General features: G+C 40.4%; 1 protein-coding gene across 3 annotated transcripts in view; it reads left to right on the forward strand.

Annotated features, from left to right (window-relative positions):
* ATG10 (autophagy related 10) overlaps window positions 1-13,637 on the forward strand; it is a 235,561-nt gene extending 221,924 nt beyond the window's left edge. For all 3 annotated transcript variants that reach the window (XM_060093112.1, XM_060093114.1, XM_060093113.1), the window contains 3 exons: window positions 9,022-9,119; window positions 9,782-9,897; window positions 10,222-13,637. In XM_060093112.1, the coding sequence (XP_059949095.1) occupies window positions 9,022-9,119; window positions 9,782-9,897; window positions 10,222-10,259 (252 nt within the window). In that variant the 3' untranslated portion in view covers window positions 10,260-13,637. The remainder of the gene's footprint in view (window positions 1-9,021; window positions 9,120-9,781; window positions 9,898-10,221) is intronic.
* The last annotated feature ends 5,509 nt before the right edge of the window (window positions 13,638-19,146 follow it).

Genomic DNA, 19,146 nt, shown 5'->3' on the forward strand with positions numbered 1-19,146 from the left:
TACAGTGTTGTGTTAGTTTCTGCTGTACAGTGAAGTGAATCAGCTATATGTATACATTTATCCCCTCCTTCTTGGACCTCCCTCCCCCCCATCCTACCCATCTAGGTCATCACAGAGCACCGAGCTGAGCTCCCTGTGCTATATAGCAGGTTCCCACTACCTATCTATTTTACACATGGTAGTATATTTATGTCAAACCTAATCTCCCAATTCAGCCCACCCTCCCCTTCCAACCCTGTATCCACACATCCGTTCTCTATGTCTGGGTTTCTATTCCTGCCCTGCAAATAGGTTCATCTGTACCATTTTTCTAGATTCCACATATATGTGTTAATATATGATATTTGTTTTTCTCTTTCTGACTTATGAAGAGGATTTTTAAAACATAAAAATGATAAAAGAAATAACAAAGGAGAAAAATTATTGATTTAATTATTTAATAATACATTTCATATCTAAATCATCATGAAAATAATTTAATGACAAACCTGGAAATAAAAAATGTTTTGACTGTTTCAGCAACTTTTATGAGAGCAAGGGTAATCTGTTTATGTACCACTGTATTACTAACATTTGACCCAGTGCATGGCTCACAATGGTGGTTGAATGAATGAAAAGAATCAATATCCTCAAAAGATACTAAAGAACTAATATAAATGAATAAGAAAACCAAACAAATTATATGAAAGGAAATAATAAAAATAAGTGCAGAAATTAGTAAAACAGAAGACAAAGAACTGATTGACAAAAGATGCATATGATGGGACTGGCACATAGTAGGCACTTGATAAATATCTGTTCAGTGAATAAAAAGCAACAGAAGACTATAAACATGTGTATAAAAGATCTGAAAGGAAATTCACCAAACGGAATAAATCTGAGTTGGGCAGTTTTAGATAATTCTGTTTTTATTCATTGTTCTTTTCTGTATTTTCTGAACTCTCCATGTATTGCTCTTATAATTTTTATGAAAATACATTAATTTGAAATTTGAAAAAATAGATTTTTAAAGAAGTGGACTGGCGAGGATTAAAACCAGGGACGATCCTTGACGCCAGCTCTGGTCAATGGGATGAGGAGGTACGGTGTATGAGCATGCACTTTGGATGCTCACTTGGATGACTGTAAGGCATAATCTCTTGGAACTTGTTCTCCAAAGTGGCAATAATAAAGCCTATCTCAAAGAGTTATTGGGAAAGGGGACCCCTGCAAAGCTCTTAGTACAGTGCCTGATACTGTAGGTGCTCAGTGGCCATTTTCCTTTCCTAGCCTGAGGAGGCAGGATGAGGGAGATACCCTTCTCCATTTCTAAGGAATGTGCCCTGAGTGGAAGGCAAATTTGATCAGTCTGGAATGTGAAACTGGATGAAAGCTTAGCACGTGAAATTATACTTGTGCTATCCTGGAGAGCCAAGAAAATTAAGAAATAAACCAAGTAACTCATTTATTAGATGTAAGAATGAAGGTGCAGTATTATCATTTCCTTATGATAGTCATATCTAATAGTTCTGAAACCAATACACAGTATTCATGTCAGACTTATTTTATGAGACATTTAACCATTGCTAAATTAAATTTCATAAGAGATTGTGCTAAATTAAATTTCATAAGAGAATGTGCCACTATAACTCCTCTGGAGTTACAGAGATAGAAATCTGACCCATCATTTCTACTTTCACGGAAAACCATTTAGCAGAACTTTGTTCCAGTAGAAGTGTTTATTGAGTTGTAAGCCTAACACAGTTCATTGGCTGCCTGCATTTACACACTGACATTTTTCCCAGTGCAGATTTGCATCAGTTCATTAGTACTGACAGCAGATGGTAGCACTTTCACACAAATTTACCTTCTGAATTGATCTAAGAAATGTCACTAAAGAGATCCTGACAGTTTTGATGTTCTTCCATTTCTGAAAATGGTATGTTAAACAAATAAGGTGTAGAATTTTAGATTTTTTTAACTCCAACACATAATTCCTAAACCAAGTAAAGATGCTTTTATCTCTGATTCTGGCTGTCTGAAGGAGAAAGCAGAAAATGCAGATAATCCTTCCTGATAGTGTAAACTTTAAAAAATCTCCATTGCAGAAAAAAGGCTTTTGAAGAATATTATCCAGATTGTCTACACTGATCAAATGCCTCAAATTATTTGTAAATTCTCCACCTTACTTTGTCTGAATACAAATTGCTTGGCTTACAGGATAAGCTCATTGAATGTGACTGAAAAAAATAGTATTGGCTCAAGTCACAAGGCTAACTTTGATTAATAACATACTTAAAGGATTTATTTAAAAACAAGAAGGACCTTTTGAGTTCTAAATGCTCTCAAAAACCATACCTTTACTAACATTCTAATGGCAGGAGCACAAGTTAGTACTGACTTAAGGTGGCTAAAATACAGTAACTTTGTTCCATATAGTTTTATCCCCTCCCTTCCTTTGTGCTATTATTGTCATGTATATTACATTTATGTATGTTATAAACCCAACACTACCATATTATAATTTTTGCTTATATAATCCTATGTCTATTAAAGTAATTAAGAGAAGAAAATATACTTAGCTCATTTTTTATGTTTACCATTTATGATGCTTTTTATTTTTTCCTGTGGATTTGAGTTACCCTATGGTATCTCAATAATACCCTCTGGTATTATTGCCTGAAGGACTTCCTTTAGTATATCTTATAGGCAAGTCAGCTAGCAAGGAATTCTCTCAGTCTGTTCCTTGAGAATGTATTTACATTACCTTCATTTTTGAAGGACAGTTTTGCTGGATATAGAATTCTTGATTGACAGTTCTAGGGTTTTTTTTTTCCCAGGACTTGAATATGTCTTTCTGCTGCTATGAGAAGCCAGCCTTTATTGTGTTCTTATTCCTCTTTATGTGATGAGTTCTTGCTCTCTTGCTACTTTTAAGATTTTCTCCTGTCTTTGGCTTTTGGCCATTTGACTATGATGTGTCTAGTTGTGGATTTTTGTGTTTCTACTTAGGGTTTGTTGAGCTGCTTGTATCTGTAGCTTAAATGTTTTTCATCAAAGTTTAGAACTTTTCAGCCAGTATTTCTTCAAACATTTTGCCTGCCCTTTTCTCTCTCCTTTCCTTCTCAGACTCCTACTATGGGTATGCTGGTATGCCTGGTATTGTCCCACAGGTCTCTGAGGCTTTGTTCTTTTTTCTTCATTTTTTTTTCCCTTCAGATTGAATAATTTCTATTAACATATCTTCAAAATCATTCATTCTTTTTATTGCCATCTCATATCTACTGTTGAACCCATCTAGTGAATTTTTTATTTCTGTATTATACTTTCCAACTCCAAATTTTTATTTGGTTCTTTTTATAGTTTGTGTTCTTTGATTGAGATTACCTATTTGCAGAGTTATTATCATAATTTTCCCCTTTTAACTCTTTTAATATAGTTTTCTTTAATTCTTCAAACATATTTATAATAGCTGCTTTGAATTCTATGTAAATCTGATAACCAGGCCCACTCAGAGTCAGTTTTTATTAATAGATTTTTTTCCCTTTGTGTGTATCTTTTATGTTTCTTTGCCTGTCTCATAAATTTCTTTGAAAACTAGACAATTTAGATAATATATTGTAGCAATTCTGGATTCCTATATTTTTCCCTGAGGGTTGTCTCTTTGTTATTGTTGCTGTTGTTTTTGTTTGTCTGTTTTAGTAGCTTTCCTGGGTTTTACCTGCAGAATTTGCCTACTCTGTAAGTGTGGCCATTCATGTCCCTGTTTTGTCTTTCATTCTTATTTTCATGTTTTTTCCTGACTTCCGCAGGGTCACCAGCTCTATCTGCATACCTTGCTGGTTAGCCAGTGATTGGACAGAGGTTGTGCTTATATACCTCAGGCCTATAAGCCTTCCCTCATTTGTTCATGGATGTGTGTGTGGGTTGGGAGCATATCCAAATTTCAGTTAATGTTCAAGTTGTCATCATCAGCTTTTACTTTTCATCAGGGCTTCTTGTACCTCCCCTGAACATGTGCTTAGTTCCCATCAGCCCAGGATGCCTGGAGAGCTTACCTAGCCCTTCTACAACTGTCTCACCTCCAAGATCTCCCTATTAGATTTTATTGCTAATGCCACCGGGCAGTAGTTTTCTTTGACTGTTGGAAATCAAGTCAGCCCTTCTAGCAACACAGCTACTGATTCTCATGGCCTGCTCCACTCCCGTAAAACTTCCCTGTTGCGGAGCCAGGTGGAGGTGGAGGAGAGTATGAGAGTATTTCTAGGCAAGAAGGCTGAAGACTCTCTCTGTGTCTGACTTGAGGTTCTAGCAGCTTTTCACGAGTTAAACACTTATCAAATTTTTTACTTGCCTTTGGTTGATTTCCACATCCCAGAAGTGGGGTTTTTTGGACAATTTTGTTCAGTTTTATACTTGTTTTTCAAGGAAATTTGTTGACCTCTATATCATTCTGCTATAGCTATAAGTCTACTCCTATTGTTATTTATTTATAAAACTTTTCTCAAGAGATTACACAAATGTCCCTTATTATAATTTCTATTATAAGAAGATCAACATCTCATAGCTTGGCTTTTTTAAACCAAAGCATCTTACCAAAACAATATAATTTTTATGTTTAAAATACAATTTAAACATTTGATTTTTAAAGGCAGTCGTTGCTTTAAATATATTCTAATTATATAAATATAAGTTCTTAACATAATAAAAGACAAAGAATTTTTTTTAATGTCATCAAACCTGTATTAAAGAACTGTCCAAGCTGATCTAAAAGCTATTCTAAGGCATGAAAGTCCCTATTATTTAAAAAAGTGTTTCACATAAGCATTACCATGCATTTTATTAGAATATAACCTTAAATGCTAATATAACTGTTTTTATTTTGTTTGAGGAAAAATGAATACTAAATGCTGTAGATTACTGCAGGATTTTTGAAGTGCCTGAACTTGTATTTTAATTTAAATTCTTTAAATTATTTTCCATTAATTTGTCCTGAATACCAATATATTGATAATTCTAATTGCCATATATATTGTACATAGACTTTTTACTAATTTAGAGTTTTCTTGCCCTTGGTTATAATCAGTTGTCAAATGTTCCTAAACATTTAGACACTGGTCAGTGATATTTTTCCTGTGTTGCATAACTCTATAGGAGCTTTTTGTTTTTACATATTGAAATTGGACTTTGTTATAAGGTATTATAAGACAATATTCTGGATGTCTGGGTGCTATTATCCTTGTCTGTTTAGATAACAATGGGTTTAATAATAATAGCCAACTAAGTGCTTATTATATATGTCAGGCACTATTTTGAACAGTTTGCTGGCATTTTTTCATTGAAGTAACACAGTCAATCTATGAGGTAGATACTATAATTAGTCCCAGTTATCAGATGAGGAAACAGTGACATGAAATGATTAAGTGGTTTGCCTCAAAGCTCACAGCTACTAAGTAGTGGAGCAGAACTTAAGTCTTAACTACAGATCCCAAGCCTGCCCTTTTTTGGTTTTTTTTTTTTTGTGGTACGCGGCCCTCTTACTGTTGTGGCCTCTCCCATTGCGGAGCACAGGCTCCGGACATGCAGGCTCAGCGGCCATGGCTCACGGGTCCAGCCGCTCCGCGGCATGTGGGATCCTCCCAGACCGGGGCACGAACCCGTGTCCCCTGCATCGGCAGGCGGACTCTCAACCACTGTGCCACCAGGGAAGCCCACCAAGCCTGATCTTATCTACTTTCTATATGGAGTGAGCAAAAGATGACTTGTAGACATGAAGTCCAAGTCTTTACTAAGGAGCATCAAATAAGCAGAGCTACAATGTGACATGGGCCGACAGCTGCTTAGAAAATGGACCCCTGAACTTTAAGTGTGTCTGTAACTCTCAGATGTATGTTATACTCTGATGTGGTTATTCTTCTGAAGTCTTGTAAATGTTAGGCCACAGACCTGTAAGGAAGAGGCAAGGTCTTGTCTATATGATGAAGCCATTCCTCATGAGAGTTACCATCTCCTCAAGGAGACTGAATTATTAGGGGTTAAGATTCTTGGAGGACACTCTTGCATAGTGGTTGTGAGTGCTTCCATCCACCATGCAGGCCAGAAAGGGAAAGCCCAGCCAAGATCTCTTCCTAGTGTCCCCCATGACTCAAATGGGCCTGGGAGCCCCAGTATTGTAACACTCTGGATCTTTTAGAGCCCTCTTGCTTAGTGTTCTGTTACCCTTTCAGTATTCCCAGGCTTTCGGTAGAGTCTTGTTTGACTAGTCTATTCCACCTCAGCTACAGGAAACTTGGGCTCAAGTGTTTAAAGTTGGAGGAGTTTCCCCATGAGCGTGAGAGTGGCCATGGGAAACAAGGGCTGCCAAAGGGGAGGGTGAGTCCTGGAGGAGTGGAGACATGGCTGAGCTGACTCTCCCCTTCATGAGTGTTCCATGTAATGCCATCCTTGGAGGTCTAGGTTTCATTTTATTAAAGAAGGTAACATGTCTTCACAGATTTGGTTACTGCTCTTCATTCCTTCCAATGTTTACTACACAAGTAATCCATAAAGAATTTAGACTAAATTTAACCTTTTAAATCTCAGCTCTATAAACAATAATTATTTTAGTCCAGGATGATTCTAAAATTCTTTCACATTTCCTGTGTACATTTCCCATACTCATTTCCCTTTATGGTCTTCTGTATCCATCAAGTTTCTCTGCACAGTTGGGTTTTTCTTGCCATTCTGATCTCTGTTTAAAGATCACCTCTCAGTAAGGCCTTCCCTTTCACCAAATCTAAATTATTACCACAGTCCCTCCAAAATCACATTACCCTGTTTTGTTTTATTCATAGCACTTACTATTATCTAGATTATCCTGTTTACTTATTTGTTCTATGTGTTTATTGGCTGTCTCCTGCACTGGAATGTAAGTTCCATGGGATCAGGGACTTGGTTTATCTTAGAGATAGTGATCTCTGTAACTAGATCCAGAACTATTCGTGGAAGACACATAAGAGATGATCACTAGATATGTGATGAATTAATAAATATTAGTTTAAGGCAGGTAAAGGGAGCCATAATCAAGTTGGACAGGAGGACTTGCGATAAGCATAACACATCTGGGGCTGTGACCCCAGCATCTGGTTAGGGACAGAAATGAGGGGTAGGGAGAGAGCAGGAGATGGGAGCTCAAGCTCTGTGTGAGAATCAGGACCCTGGGCAGAGACATCCAGAGGTGGCACTCCGGGAGACATACTCCAACCTACTCCCAGCAGATAGCTCAGCCCTCACCACACACGCACACACGTGCTCACAAACACATGCATCTCCATGCCCAATGTCACCCATACAAATGGAACTATTCCTCCCATTTCTTATGGTTGGGTGTGTTCACTTGTGCACAGCCATGAATGTTTTAGGGTTAGACAGTGGAGGCAGCAGGATACAATTCTTCCCATGGACAGCTCTGAGTTCAGCTTCTCCTTGGACTGGCTGAGAAGAGAAGAAGCCAGGAGAAGAAGCTAGGCAGCCCCCAGTCGAGATCTAGCCTACAGGCTGGTTTTATTTGGCCCACACCATGTTTTTAAAAAATTGTGCCCATATTTAAATTTAGGGGGTTTTGCATAAAAATCTGGATTTCTAGGTTATTTTGACAAATGGGAAGACCTGTCCCACCAAGCCTGCACCCCACATGGCACAGCTGGCTGAAGCAGAGTGGCAAAAACAGACTCGGCTGGGCTCTCCAGATCCCCACAGTCCTCTTCACCTGCTGGTGTAGTTAATTGGCCTCACCCCTTCGGGTCACCTGCCTGGTCTTCATAGGTAGTTGTCTTGGTCTCTTTGGGTGGCTATAGCAAAATACCACAGATTGGGTAGTTGATATACAACAGAAAGTTATTTCTTACAGTTCTGGAGGCTGGAAGTCTGAGACCAGGTTTAGGTCTCCAGCCCTCTCTCGTGAGGGCCCTTTTCCAAGTTGCAGACTTCTCTCATGGCAGAAAGGGGCAAGGTAGCCCTCTGGAGCCTCTTTTATAAAGGCATTAATCTCATCATGAGGGCTCCACCCTCATGACCTAAGCGCTTCCCAAAGGCCCTACCTCCTAATACCATCACACTGGGCATTAGGATTTCAGTGTATGAATTTGTGGGAACACAAACATTCAGATCATAGCAGTATTTGGGTTTGCAACCTCTGGCATAATGGCTAATGCACAATGTAAGCAATTGGTAAATGTATCAACAATAATTGTTTTTGCACTGGTAGAGTTTATGCATCGATCACTCACTATATAGAAACCTTCTAGGGCTCCCCAGTGTTTGCCAAATGATGTTCACATCCCTAACTTGGCAGCAGTCTGACCTGTATCTTACATCCAGTCATTCTCTCATAAAGGCAGTGGAGTTCCGTCTTACAGACTTTGAACTTACGGAAACAGCCCCGTAGGCTTGGGGGAGACAGAAGGAGAGACATAGATAAACAGAGAAGCTCAGGGAGAGACAGACAGACAGACAGAAGCAATGCAATTTAAATAGTGCCAGCCGTTCCCCTCTTCCACCCCACCCCCTATCCCGTCTACTCACTGGACATGTGCCCACTGGCACTGGATGCAGTTAGGCCTGAAACAATTAACATGTTGACAAAATTTATGTAAGAAAATATGTGAATGATTTTGGTCCCCTTACCATTGACAAAGAGATGAATGAAATGCATTGTTCAGATGGTCAGGCTCCTGGACTTCATGGATATCCTTGAGTTAAAACTGAAGAATAATTATAGGCCAAAGGAAACACTAGCTAAAGAACAGTTAGAGGGAACTGATAAATGTATCTGCAGCTTGTATTGAGTGCCTGTGCTTTATCGATAAATAGTTTCTTCTCACCAACTTTTTCTCATGTTTGGGTTATGAATTATATTTCAAAATAGGAATCAATCTGTATCTTAATTTTATAACTTGAAATTTAAAACAAACCTTTATCTTAAAGGAGTAAACCAGATTGTGGATTTTAACTTTTTCAAGGTAACTTAAGCTGGCAATCCTGGGCCATCTCTGATTCTTACAGGAGCATCCGATACTTGGACAACCCTTTTTTATTCTTCATCCCTGCAAGACAAATGAATTCATGACTTCTGTGTTAAAGAATTCTCAGAAAATCAATAGGTAAGAAACACCATCAAGCTACATTGGCTTTCACTCTTATTTTAAGAGTGTAAATCTTTTTATGTGATTCTAAAAGCTAAGCTAACAAAGAAATATTCTTTGTAATAATAATAATGACTAACATTTATTGATTTTTTTTTTTTTTTTACTGTGTGCTAGGCACTGTTCTAAGTATTTCAGATATAGTAAAGCACTGGATTCCTGTAACACCCCTCTGAGCTAAGGACCATTATTTTGCCCAGTTTGCAGAGGAGGAAGCTAAAGCACAGAGGGGCTAAATGACTCCACTAAGGTCACACGTCTAGTTAAGCGGTGGAACTGGCATTTGAACCCAGGCACTTTTGCCTCCAAGCCATGCACTTAACTGCACTCTGCTACCTTAGCTAATGTCAATTGCATCAACTTGGAATCATTGAGGGAAGTCAGGAGCCCCAGTGCCTTGACCTTCCCTTCAACTGCTTTAGCGAGGGATGGATCCTCAGCCTCTTTGGCCCTCGAGTCCCTGTTAAGCAATGGGCTGGCATTTGGAAATGCTGAGATTCCAGGTGCTGAGCACACGTCTTTGAAGAAAGCCTCATTTCTATGATTGTTGGTAACTGATTTTCTACCACTCAAACAACTACAATGGAAACAGAGTTTTCTGTGTTTCACTTATTTCCCAGGAATGTCAACTACATCACGTCATGGCTGAGCATGGTAGGGCCAGCTGTCGGGCTGAATCTGCCTCTGAGTTACGCCAGAGCAGCCTTTCAGGATGAAGGAAATGTCGACAGACAAGGTAAAAAGAGAAGCCTGTGCTGCATGTTTCACTGTTGCAAAGATCCTGTTGTCTCTTTTGCACTTGGATATGTCGTCCCTGCTGGCACCACCATGTATTAAGCCTGCTTTCATCTTTAACGGACTGGGCTCTGACTTGTTTGTTTAGTTTTCCAACCAATCAGCACTCACTCATTTAGGAAGCTTTTGACTTTGCTATAATAACACTCACCCAACCACAGAGCTGAGTGGTTTTATTTTAGAATTGATATTCTTGAAACAAGTCTTTACTGCTCAGTTAACCTTCTTTCATTTTCTTGGCTTCTGTTTTATTCTTGTTCTTCAGATTCTTCTATTGAGCCAAAGAGCTTAGAAGGACTCTGAGAGTTTACGTGGCTGGCCCTGGTTTTAATGGGACCAATATGGTGTGAGATTTCAGATCACCGAGATTTTGACGTGGATTTTTTTTCCCTTGGAAGCAAATGTCTGCAGCAACTGATGTACTCTATGTTTAGAAGAAACATTGCAAAGACACGAATCACTATAAATAGCAATAAAGGAATCTAATTTGGTAATAGAAATACTGACATCATCAGGGCACTTCCAGGTCGTTCCCTCATGTCTCTGAGACTCATTCTCTTCATCTTTAATTTGAGAATAACAAGCTACCTCACAGGGTTGCTGTGTGAAGCACATGAGAGCCATAGTGTATGAGAAAATATGGTAAAGTATTATGCAAATATTCATTAAATGGTCACCTTTCTTGTATTTGATTGTCATTCACCTAGGCTGTCAATAAGTTTAATAGTCAGTAAGATATTAAGATGAACCATAGAATTTTTGGTTTGGGGTTGCCTGTCTTGTTTTTCATTTTAACTTGCTAGGGTCTTAAACTAAGAGAAAAACGTAATTGACTCTTTAGAGCATCTAGATTAGTGTCTGTCAGTGGGGGATGCACTTTAGAGTCACTTGAGGATCTTTTACAATTACAGACGCTGGGGCCACCTGCTGGAACAGCCCCTCTGGGGTGATTCTGATGCACATGCTCCTGAAGAAGTTCTGGTTTGGATGTACCTTTCGAGTGGCATTTATTTGTGTTGCTTTGGTCTACCAGTAGGTCTTTTCCAATTCTGTGCATAGCTCCTGCAAGATGGACTTACTGCCTAACATTGCCCGGGCCTTGCCCCGAGAATCTGGATAGCAAGGAAGTCTAGGAGGCATTTGGAGAGGCGGCCTACTTTGGAGAAGCGGTTAGGATGAGGGGATTATCTGCTGGCGAATAGCAGAGGACCGCGACAGCCCTGTGAGTCTCTAGGTTAAGGGCTGTACTCTCACGAAGGGAACAGAAGTAGAGAAAGGGTTAATTCAAACTGCTGGAAAAGCTAAAAGCAAATTTTAAAACGCTGAGCTGCACATATTCTTGCTGGGATGAGAGCCTGCTTACATGCTTGTTGGGCATTTTGGTATTTACCACTTAACATCTTTTCAGCTTCTGCAAGGGATTTCCACCTCCCGCCCCCGACTCTCCCTAATGTAAACACAGATTTCTCAGCAAGTCATTTCTCAAGCCATGTCATTTCTAGGGTAAAAAAAAAGTTGTAATAATGTGTCATCTGGATGATGTACTCGTCTGGAAATACTAGTTATCCTTTTTGAACAGATTCTGAGATGATAGTCTGTCAGTTTGGGGGCAGTGTGTAGTTTTTTTTTTTTTTTTGATAAATGTATTTATTTTATTTATTTATTTTTGGCTGTGTTGGGTCTTCGTTGCTGCGCATGGGCTTTCCCTAGTTGCCACGAGCGGGGGCTACTCTTCTTTGCGGTGTGCGGGCTTCTCATTGCGGTGGCTTCTCTTGTTGCGGAGCACGGGATCTAGGCAGGCGGGCTTCAGTAGTTGCAGCACGTGGGCTCAGTAGTTGTGGCTTGCAGGCTCTAGAGTGCAGGCTCAGTAGTTGTGGCTTGTGGGCTCTAGAGCGCAGGCTCAGTAGTTGTGGCACACGGGCTTAGTTGCTCCATGGCATGTGGGATCTTCCCAGACCAGGGCTTGAACCCATGTCTCTTGCATTGGCAGGTGGATTCTCAACCACTGCACCACCAGGAAGGCCCTAGTTTCTTTTTTTTAAGTTAATTTTTTTTTAATTCCCTGATTGATGAAGACCTAAAAACTCACCAGTGGCAGAACAAAGTTCTGAAGAGCTCCTGTAGGTTGTAGAGACCACCTTTCCCAGACAGATGCTTCTCCTCGAGCAGCTCTGTTTCTTTTCAGAAGTTTTTTCACTTAGACTTTTAATTTTTGGTTGATAAAAATTTCCATTTTTTAAGAATGCAGTTAAATAACAGACTATTATCCCAACTGTCATAAAATTATAAAATATTTTGTTTTGTCAAAGTAACAGTTCTTTCTCTGCAACATGAGGATTTTTTTTCTTCGGGGTTTCCTCTCCAGCCAATACAATGCAAAGCCCCGTCAGTGAGGAACAAGACTGGTTAAAGCTGCTACAAGTCAGTCTCCTAAACTCTACTTTTGTGTGATCTTGGAAAAACTATTTCACCTCTTTTGTCCTCAGAGTCTTCACCTGCACCATGAGGAAGCTCAGCCATGTGACTTGTGAGGCCCACCTGACTCTTGGGTCTGTGAAATTGGGAGAAGTCTAGGGAGCTGGACTGTGAGGTTGTTTTGCTACTAGCTGCATGGCTTGAGCTAATTTTCTTAATCTCCTTTAGTCTGTTACCACTTCTGTTTTAAAAAGTCCATTAATATCAATCCCACTCACCTAACAAGGGCACAGAGATCGAAATAGTGAGTCTGAATGCGCTGCATAACTAACACAGTGCCGCGTGGAGTCAGCAGGAGACGGTAATCGGCCCTGCTGCCGTCGAGGCACAGGCCTGCTCCTTCCCACCTCATTTCGGGCCTGACTTCTCCCCAGGAGAATGGGCTCCTGGTCAGGCGCCTTCTCTGCCCACAGCCTGACTGTCGCTCATGCTGGTTCTCACCTGGAAGTGTTTCCCTCCCCATCTCTCTGCCCAATTCTCAACCTGCTCTATGTGATCCACTCTTTACAAAGCCATCTCTGACCACCACAGCCCCCCCCCGTGTCGGACCTCTCCCTTTGTTATCCCTGTACTTATTCATAGAAGCATTTAACTATCTCCTTTTCACTCTGATTTGATGGATAGTAAGTAACTTACTGAGCCACTTTTGTGGGTATGTTTTAAGGTGACATTCAGGAAGAGTTGCTGTCTGCCCCTCTTAAGTGATCCAGGGAAAGCTCTCAGTCTGGGGACCCGAGTGGGTGGGCTAGTTCTTTGAGTAACCATGGAAGGGACAGAGGCTGTGCTGATCTTCAGGTACTAGCCTACAAGCTGGAGGTTAAAAAAATAAAACTACCACCCCCCACCCAATATGTATAAGATAAGGAGGAAAAAAAGTCAGAAGTGGGTTTTTGCATCCATTTCTCCCAAGATAGGTATAGTTTTTCTTAATACTCTCAAGATATTAGGAAACGGAGATCTGCATTATCAAAAATAGTTCTTCACATATATATGGAATCTAAAAAAAAAAAAGTTCTGAAGAACCTAGGGGCAGGACAGGAATAAAGACACAGACATAGAGAATGGACTTGAGGACACGGGGAGGGGGAAGGGTAAGCTGGGATGAAGTGAGAGAGTGGCATGGACATATAATATATACACTACCAAATGTAAAACAGCTAGTGGGAAGCAGCCACATAGCACGGGGAGATCAGCTCGGTGCTTTGTGACCACCTAGAGGGGTGGGATAGGGAGGGTGGGAGGGAGACGCAGAGGGAGGAGATATATGTATATGTGTAGCTGATTCACTTTGTTATAAAGCAGAAACTAACACACCATTGTAAAGCAATTATACTCCAATAAAGATGTTAAAAAAAACCAAAAACTAGTTCTTACATAATTCAGAGAGCTGATATTCCAGTGAGTTGGAGTTTTGGGGGGATTAAAATCTGAGAGTAAGAATATGCAAAGATTCATTTCGGCAGATACTTACTGAGTTCCTCTTGTGTGCTGAGCCCTAGGCTGGGTGGCAGGGGCAGCAGACCGAGAGCCCTGACCCGGCTCATACGAATGCCCCAGTCCAGTGGAGAAGACAGACAAGAAGAAGGTTCGGGGATGGCACGACGTGTGCTGTAGCGGAGGTGTGGAAAGCAAGCACCAGGGAAGAGTCACAGAAGAGGAATGTGAGTAGAGTTGTGAAAAACTTAGGATTTAGCCAGGCCAAGAATGGAGGAAGGAAAGACCTTGAAGTTGCATGTGGGGAAGCGGTAAAGAGTGAGGCTGGCTAGCAGGACTGGGGCCAGGTCTGGAGGAGCTTTTATTGCCACACTGATGATTTGTATTTGGCCTGAAAACCACAAAGAGCTGCTGAGGGAATTCAAGTAGAACAGTTAAAGTGATCATATTTGTATTTCAGAAAGAACTTGTATTTTTAAAATGACTAATCACACATACACTTTGTTGGTTTTTTCACCAGCAGGCACTGGCCCACAAACTTTAGAAGAAACAGGAGTGCAGAAAGGGCTGGGAGTATGTCAAGGACAGTTTTTGAATTTTGCCTAGCACCTTTCAAAGCAAAACCTGCCAGTGTCCTGAAAAGTCTGAGTCCTGGTTTACTGTGTTATTTGGGGCAAGTCACTGCACCTCTCTGAACCTCTGTTTCCTAATGTATTAAATAGAAGGAAGGGTATTAGATCAAGTAAAATCAACTTATTGGATTATGACCAGTATTTTTTTATGAAATAGAATATGTCTAGAAAAAGCATTCCCTGGGTTTCCTTTACTGTCACAATACTATCATACAGCACATCTGACACTAGATGTTATGGGTTTTCCACACATCAGACAAGTCTGCAACACCAGCTAAGTGTTCTACAATTTAGTTCAGTTCTCACACCACCTACCTGAAGTTAGTATCAGATCCTCCAGGTTAAGCGTTCAGTCCCATAAGACTGCCCCACTTAAAATACAACTTGCAAGTCCCAGATTGTCACCTGTATTTCTAACTGACCAGCTATAAATCTGGGCTCCAATGACCCCCTCCTTGGATCCAGTAATTTGCTAGAATGACTCACGGTACTCAGGGAAACACTTACTTATGCTTATCAGTTTGTTATATAATAAAGGATATGATAAAGGATACAGAGGAAGAGCTGCACAGGTGAGGTCCAGAAGGGTCACAAGTGCAGGAGCTTCTGTCCCCCTGTAGTTGGGGAGCACCACCCTCTTGGCATGTAGACGAGTTCACCACCCTGGAGGCTCTCTGAACCACGTACTTTTGGAATTTTTATGGAGGCTGCATCACATAGGCATGATCAATCATTAACTCCACTGATAACCCTTCTCCCCTTCCCGGATGATGGGGGATGGCGCTGAAAGTTCCAGGCTTTTAATCAGGGCTTGGTCTTCCTGGCGACCAGCTCCCATCCTGAAGCTATTCAGGAGCCCACCAAGAGTCAACCCATTAGAACAAAAGCCACTCCTATCACCCAGGAAATTCCAAGGCATTTAGGAGCTCTGCCAGGAACTGGGGCAAAGACCAATATATGTTTTCTATTAGTTCACAAGTACATAGAAAAAAGTGCATTGCACATTGTTTTGTAAAACTTTGATTTCAACTAGAAGTAGAAACACAGACATAGAAAATCTGTGTCTATGGTGTGTGTGTGTGTGTGTGTATGTGTGTGTGCACTAGGTTGTGATGTAAACGTATCTCTAACTCCAGGGAGCAGAAATTTGAAAACTAATAGGCAAATAAACTCCCTTCCAATTCCAAGACCTTTGATTCCCTTCTCATGCTGCTGACCAGTAAGTTGCTAAAGGTTGTTCTGGAAGGTATAGGGAGTACTTAACTATTAGCATGCCCATGGAACTGGGCTACTTTGATATGCACATAGGTTCCGGAAGCGCCCCTTCTGGGTTTTTATAGGGCTTGTCTGTAAAAGTGCTTTCACATTTTTATTCTTAAATTCCTTAACGTTCTTTAAAGCAGTTCTGTAATGTAAACCCCTTGTTTTTGTCTAACTTTTGTGTTGTCAATAGCGACACCTAGTGGTAAAAGAGTCCTATTGCAAATATCTTGTACAGACTTAGAGCTGAAAAGTGATTTTAGAGATCACCAAGTCCCATTTTGTAAATTATTAAAAACAAACTGGAAACTCACATGTATTCCTACATTCATATAAACTTTACATGAGGATAAATAAAACTTATGGCTAGGTGGTGATTTCTTGGGTTACTTTAAAGCTTTTCAAATATCCAGAGATCACTGTTAGTAATAACAGTGAAGCAGAGATTTAACAAAGCATGCCCTGATAGGCTAACAGGAAGTTATAGTTCAGTATATCTACAGCTGTTGGTGCATTGGTATTTACACGTGCATGCCAGATCTTCAGGGTTTAGTATGGTGCCTGGCACTTGGTAGTACTCAATAGATCTCTGTGGAATGTTTGTGTATGTGGGTGATCACTGAGCCCAGGGGAAGCCTCCCATGGTTTCCTTTCTGCAGACGCTAAGGGCTGGACCTGTTTTGCTCCTGGGAACTGACACCCACTCCTCTATCCTTTGAGAAGATTCATTTCCCCTGCCACCAGCAGCAGAGTAGGAGGAGGTTTCCATAGCCCCCTCCTTCAGTAGGTTCAGAGAGAGAATACCCAAGCCCTTTCCTGCGTAGTGAGAGGGAGATGGTTAAATAAAATATAGTAGTGTATAGTAGTTAAGGGGAGTGAATTCATCTCCATGTATCAAAACAGGCAATTCTCAGGGCTTCCCTGGTGGCGCAGTGATTAAGAATCCACCTGCCAATGCAGGGGACACAGGTTTGAACCCTAGTCCTGGAGGATCCCACATGCCGCGGAGCAGCTAAGCCCATGCGCCACAAGTACTGAGCCTGCGCTCTAGGGCCCGCGAGCCACAACTACTGAGCCCACACACCTAGAGCCCATGCTCCTCAATAAGAGAAGCCACAGCAATGAGAGGCCCGCGCACTGCAACGAAGAGTAGACCCCGCTCACCACGACAGCAACAAAGCGTGTGTGTCGCGCACAGCAACAGACTCAACACAGCCAAAACTAAATAAAATGAAATAAATAAATTAAAAAAACAGGAAATTCTCATAGAATGTTGAGTTAAAACAGAAAACAAAAACTAGATGCTAACTATGCATGCCACTTACCACTATTTATATAAAAAATACACTAATACCACACATTTTCTGTAGTACATATACAGTACATGTACCTAAAAACATTAAAGTGGTCTAGAAGGACATACAAAACTTGTAAGAGAGGTTACCTCAGAGGTGGAGAGTGGGAACTTGGACTGGAAGTGATCAAAGAAGACTTGGGCTCTTTTTTAATGCAGTATACACATGTATCCAGAGACTGCAAAACTAAAAATTCACTAAAAAATAAAAGATTTTCGTCTTTATAGATAATTTGGAAGTCGCAGAAAAATTTGAAGGAGAAAATTTAAAACTTACTTGTGTTTATAACCTAGGGATACTACAGTTAAATTTTTGATATATTTTCTTGTTGTGGTTAAACATATTTAATTAGGATCATTCTGTATATGGTTTTACACCCTGATTTTTCACACTGCACATTTTTTATTTGATCTATTCTGTCAAGTTTTACTTCAGTCTTAGGTGTTAAAACATCTTTGGGTTTTTGCCCTCTGCTTTTATTCCTGAGGTTGGGGCTTTATACCCTGTTTCTGATTCTGCATTTACCAGTGATACTGTGAAACTTTTCTCTAAAATGGCCCACTACTCCATAATTAGGTTAGCTGGTGCCATCAAAGCAGTATGTGAAATGTGCAGGTTGCAGGTTCTGCAGCCTGGATCATGCATCCGCAGATCTTCACCACTCTGGGGACATTTCATAAATGATGTCAAACCACAGGCAACTTCTCACGACTGTTCTCAGCTGTGATTAAATTGGAAAATTATGTAATAATTATGTAATAATCTGCTCACTGATGTACAAATTTAAATAGTAGCTGGTTTCTTGGGAAGAAACCATTCAAAAATCTGAGAAATATATAGATCCCTTTTCCAGAAAAATGTATGTGTTGGGTATGTGTGTGTGTGTGTGTATGCATACACGCACAGGTACATATTTATATCAGAAAATTCTACATACAGTTTCAGGAGGTTCCTAGACCCTCTAAAATATAATCCTAGATCAAGACTCTTAGTCAATAAATCGTTCAAAATGGCTTTCTTCTATTACACACACACACACACACACACACACACACCCATATATACACACACACATCTATGTTATGTCATGGGCAGGAGGAAAAGGGGTATGGTGACGGGGAAAAAAACTACCTAATTATAAACATAAGAAAATGTGTAAAATATAGAATGAACAAAGTCAACTATTGTATATACTGGAATTAAAATTCTAAGGAAATACCTGGAATCTATCAGGCACCTAAGTGGGGGGCAGTGTGGTCCAACATACCTGCAAACACACACAAAAACAGAATACCTGAAGCTGTCAAGCTATATAGAGAAAACATATCTTCTTATAAACTGGATAAACAAATTCACCAAGCTGTTGGGGGAGAAAGATATGACAAGACCATCTATTTCATGTCATTGTTTCCAAAGCAGGTGTTAATGGACAAAACGTGTTTCAACAAGTAACATTTCCCTCAACTGTTCTCAGCTGTGATTGACATAAAAAAAGAGTTATTTAAAATGTGGCTCACTCTGCCCCCTATTGTACAGGTTTAAACGTTCACTGGTTGTTAAAGAGGTAAGAAAGCATTATAATATATTTATCAGCATCTAACCTCATTTTATTTGAAAATTTGGGTATGCTCAGCATGTCCTACACTTGTAACCCAGCCAAGTAACATGATCCATTGTTCGACTTCTAATTAACTACAGTCAAAGGGGTTCAGAAAGCTAGACTTAAACAAAAACTCCTACACTGTGAGTAGATTAGACAATTCATGTCAATAATTTATTACCACAAGTAAGCAGATCACTGGTAAGGACCTGCAGAGGAAGCTGACACTTCTCAGACTGGAAGGTCTGAAGGGGTGATTGGGGGCCACAATTTCCTCCTCTCCCTCCTACAGGGAAAGCTCTCCTTATCGTCAGAATTGCTGTTTGAAAGCTTCAGATCCTCTGGGAAGCAAGGGAGGTCAATGATGTTCATCAAGCCTGGCTCAAGCTCTAAGGGCTGTATGTGAGTGGCTCCCTCATTTTGAAGATACACAC

Source organism: Mesoplodon densirostris, chromosome 3 (genome assembly GCF_025265405.1).
Source record: "Mesoplodon densirostris isolate mMesDen1 chromosome 3, mMesDen1 primary haplotype, whole genome shotgun sequence".
Taxonomy (NCBI): Eukaryota; Metazoa; Chordata; class Mammalia; order Artiodactyla; family Ziphiidae; genus Mesoplodon; species Mesoplodon densirostris.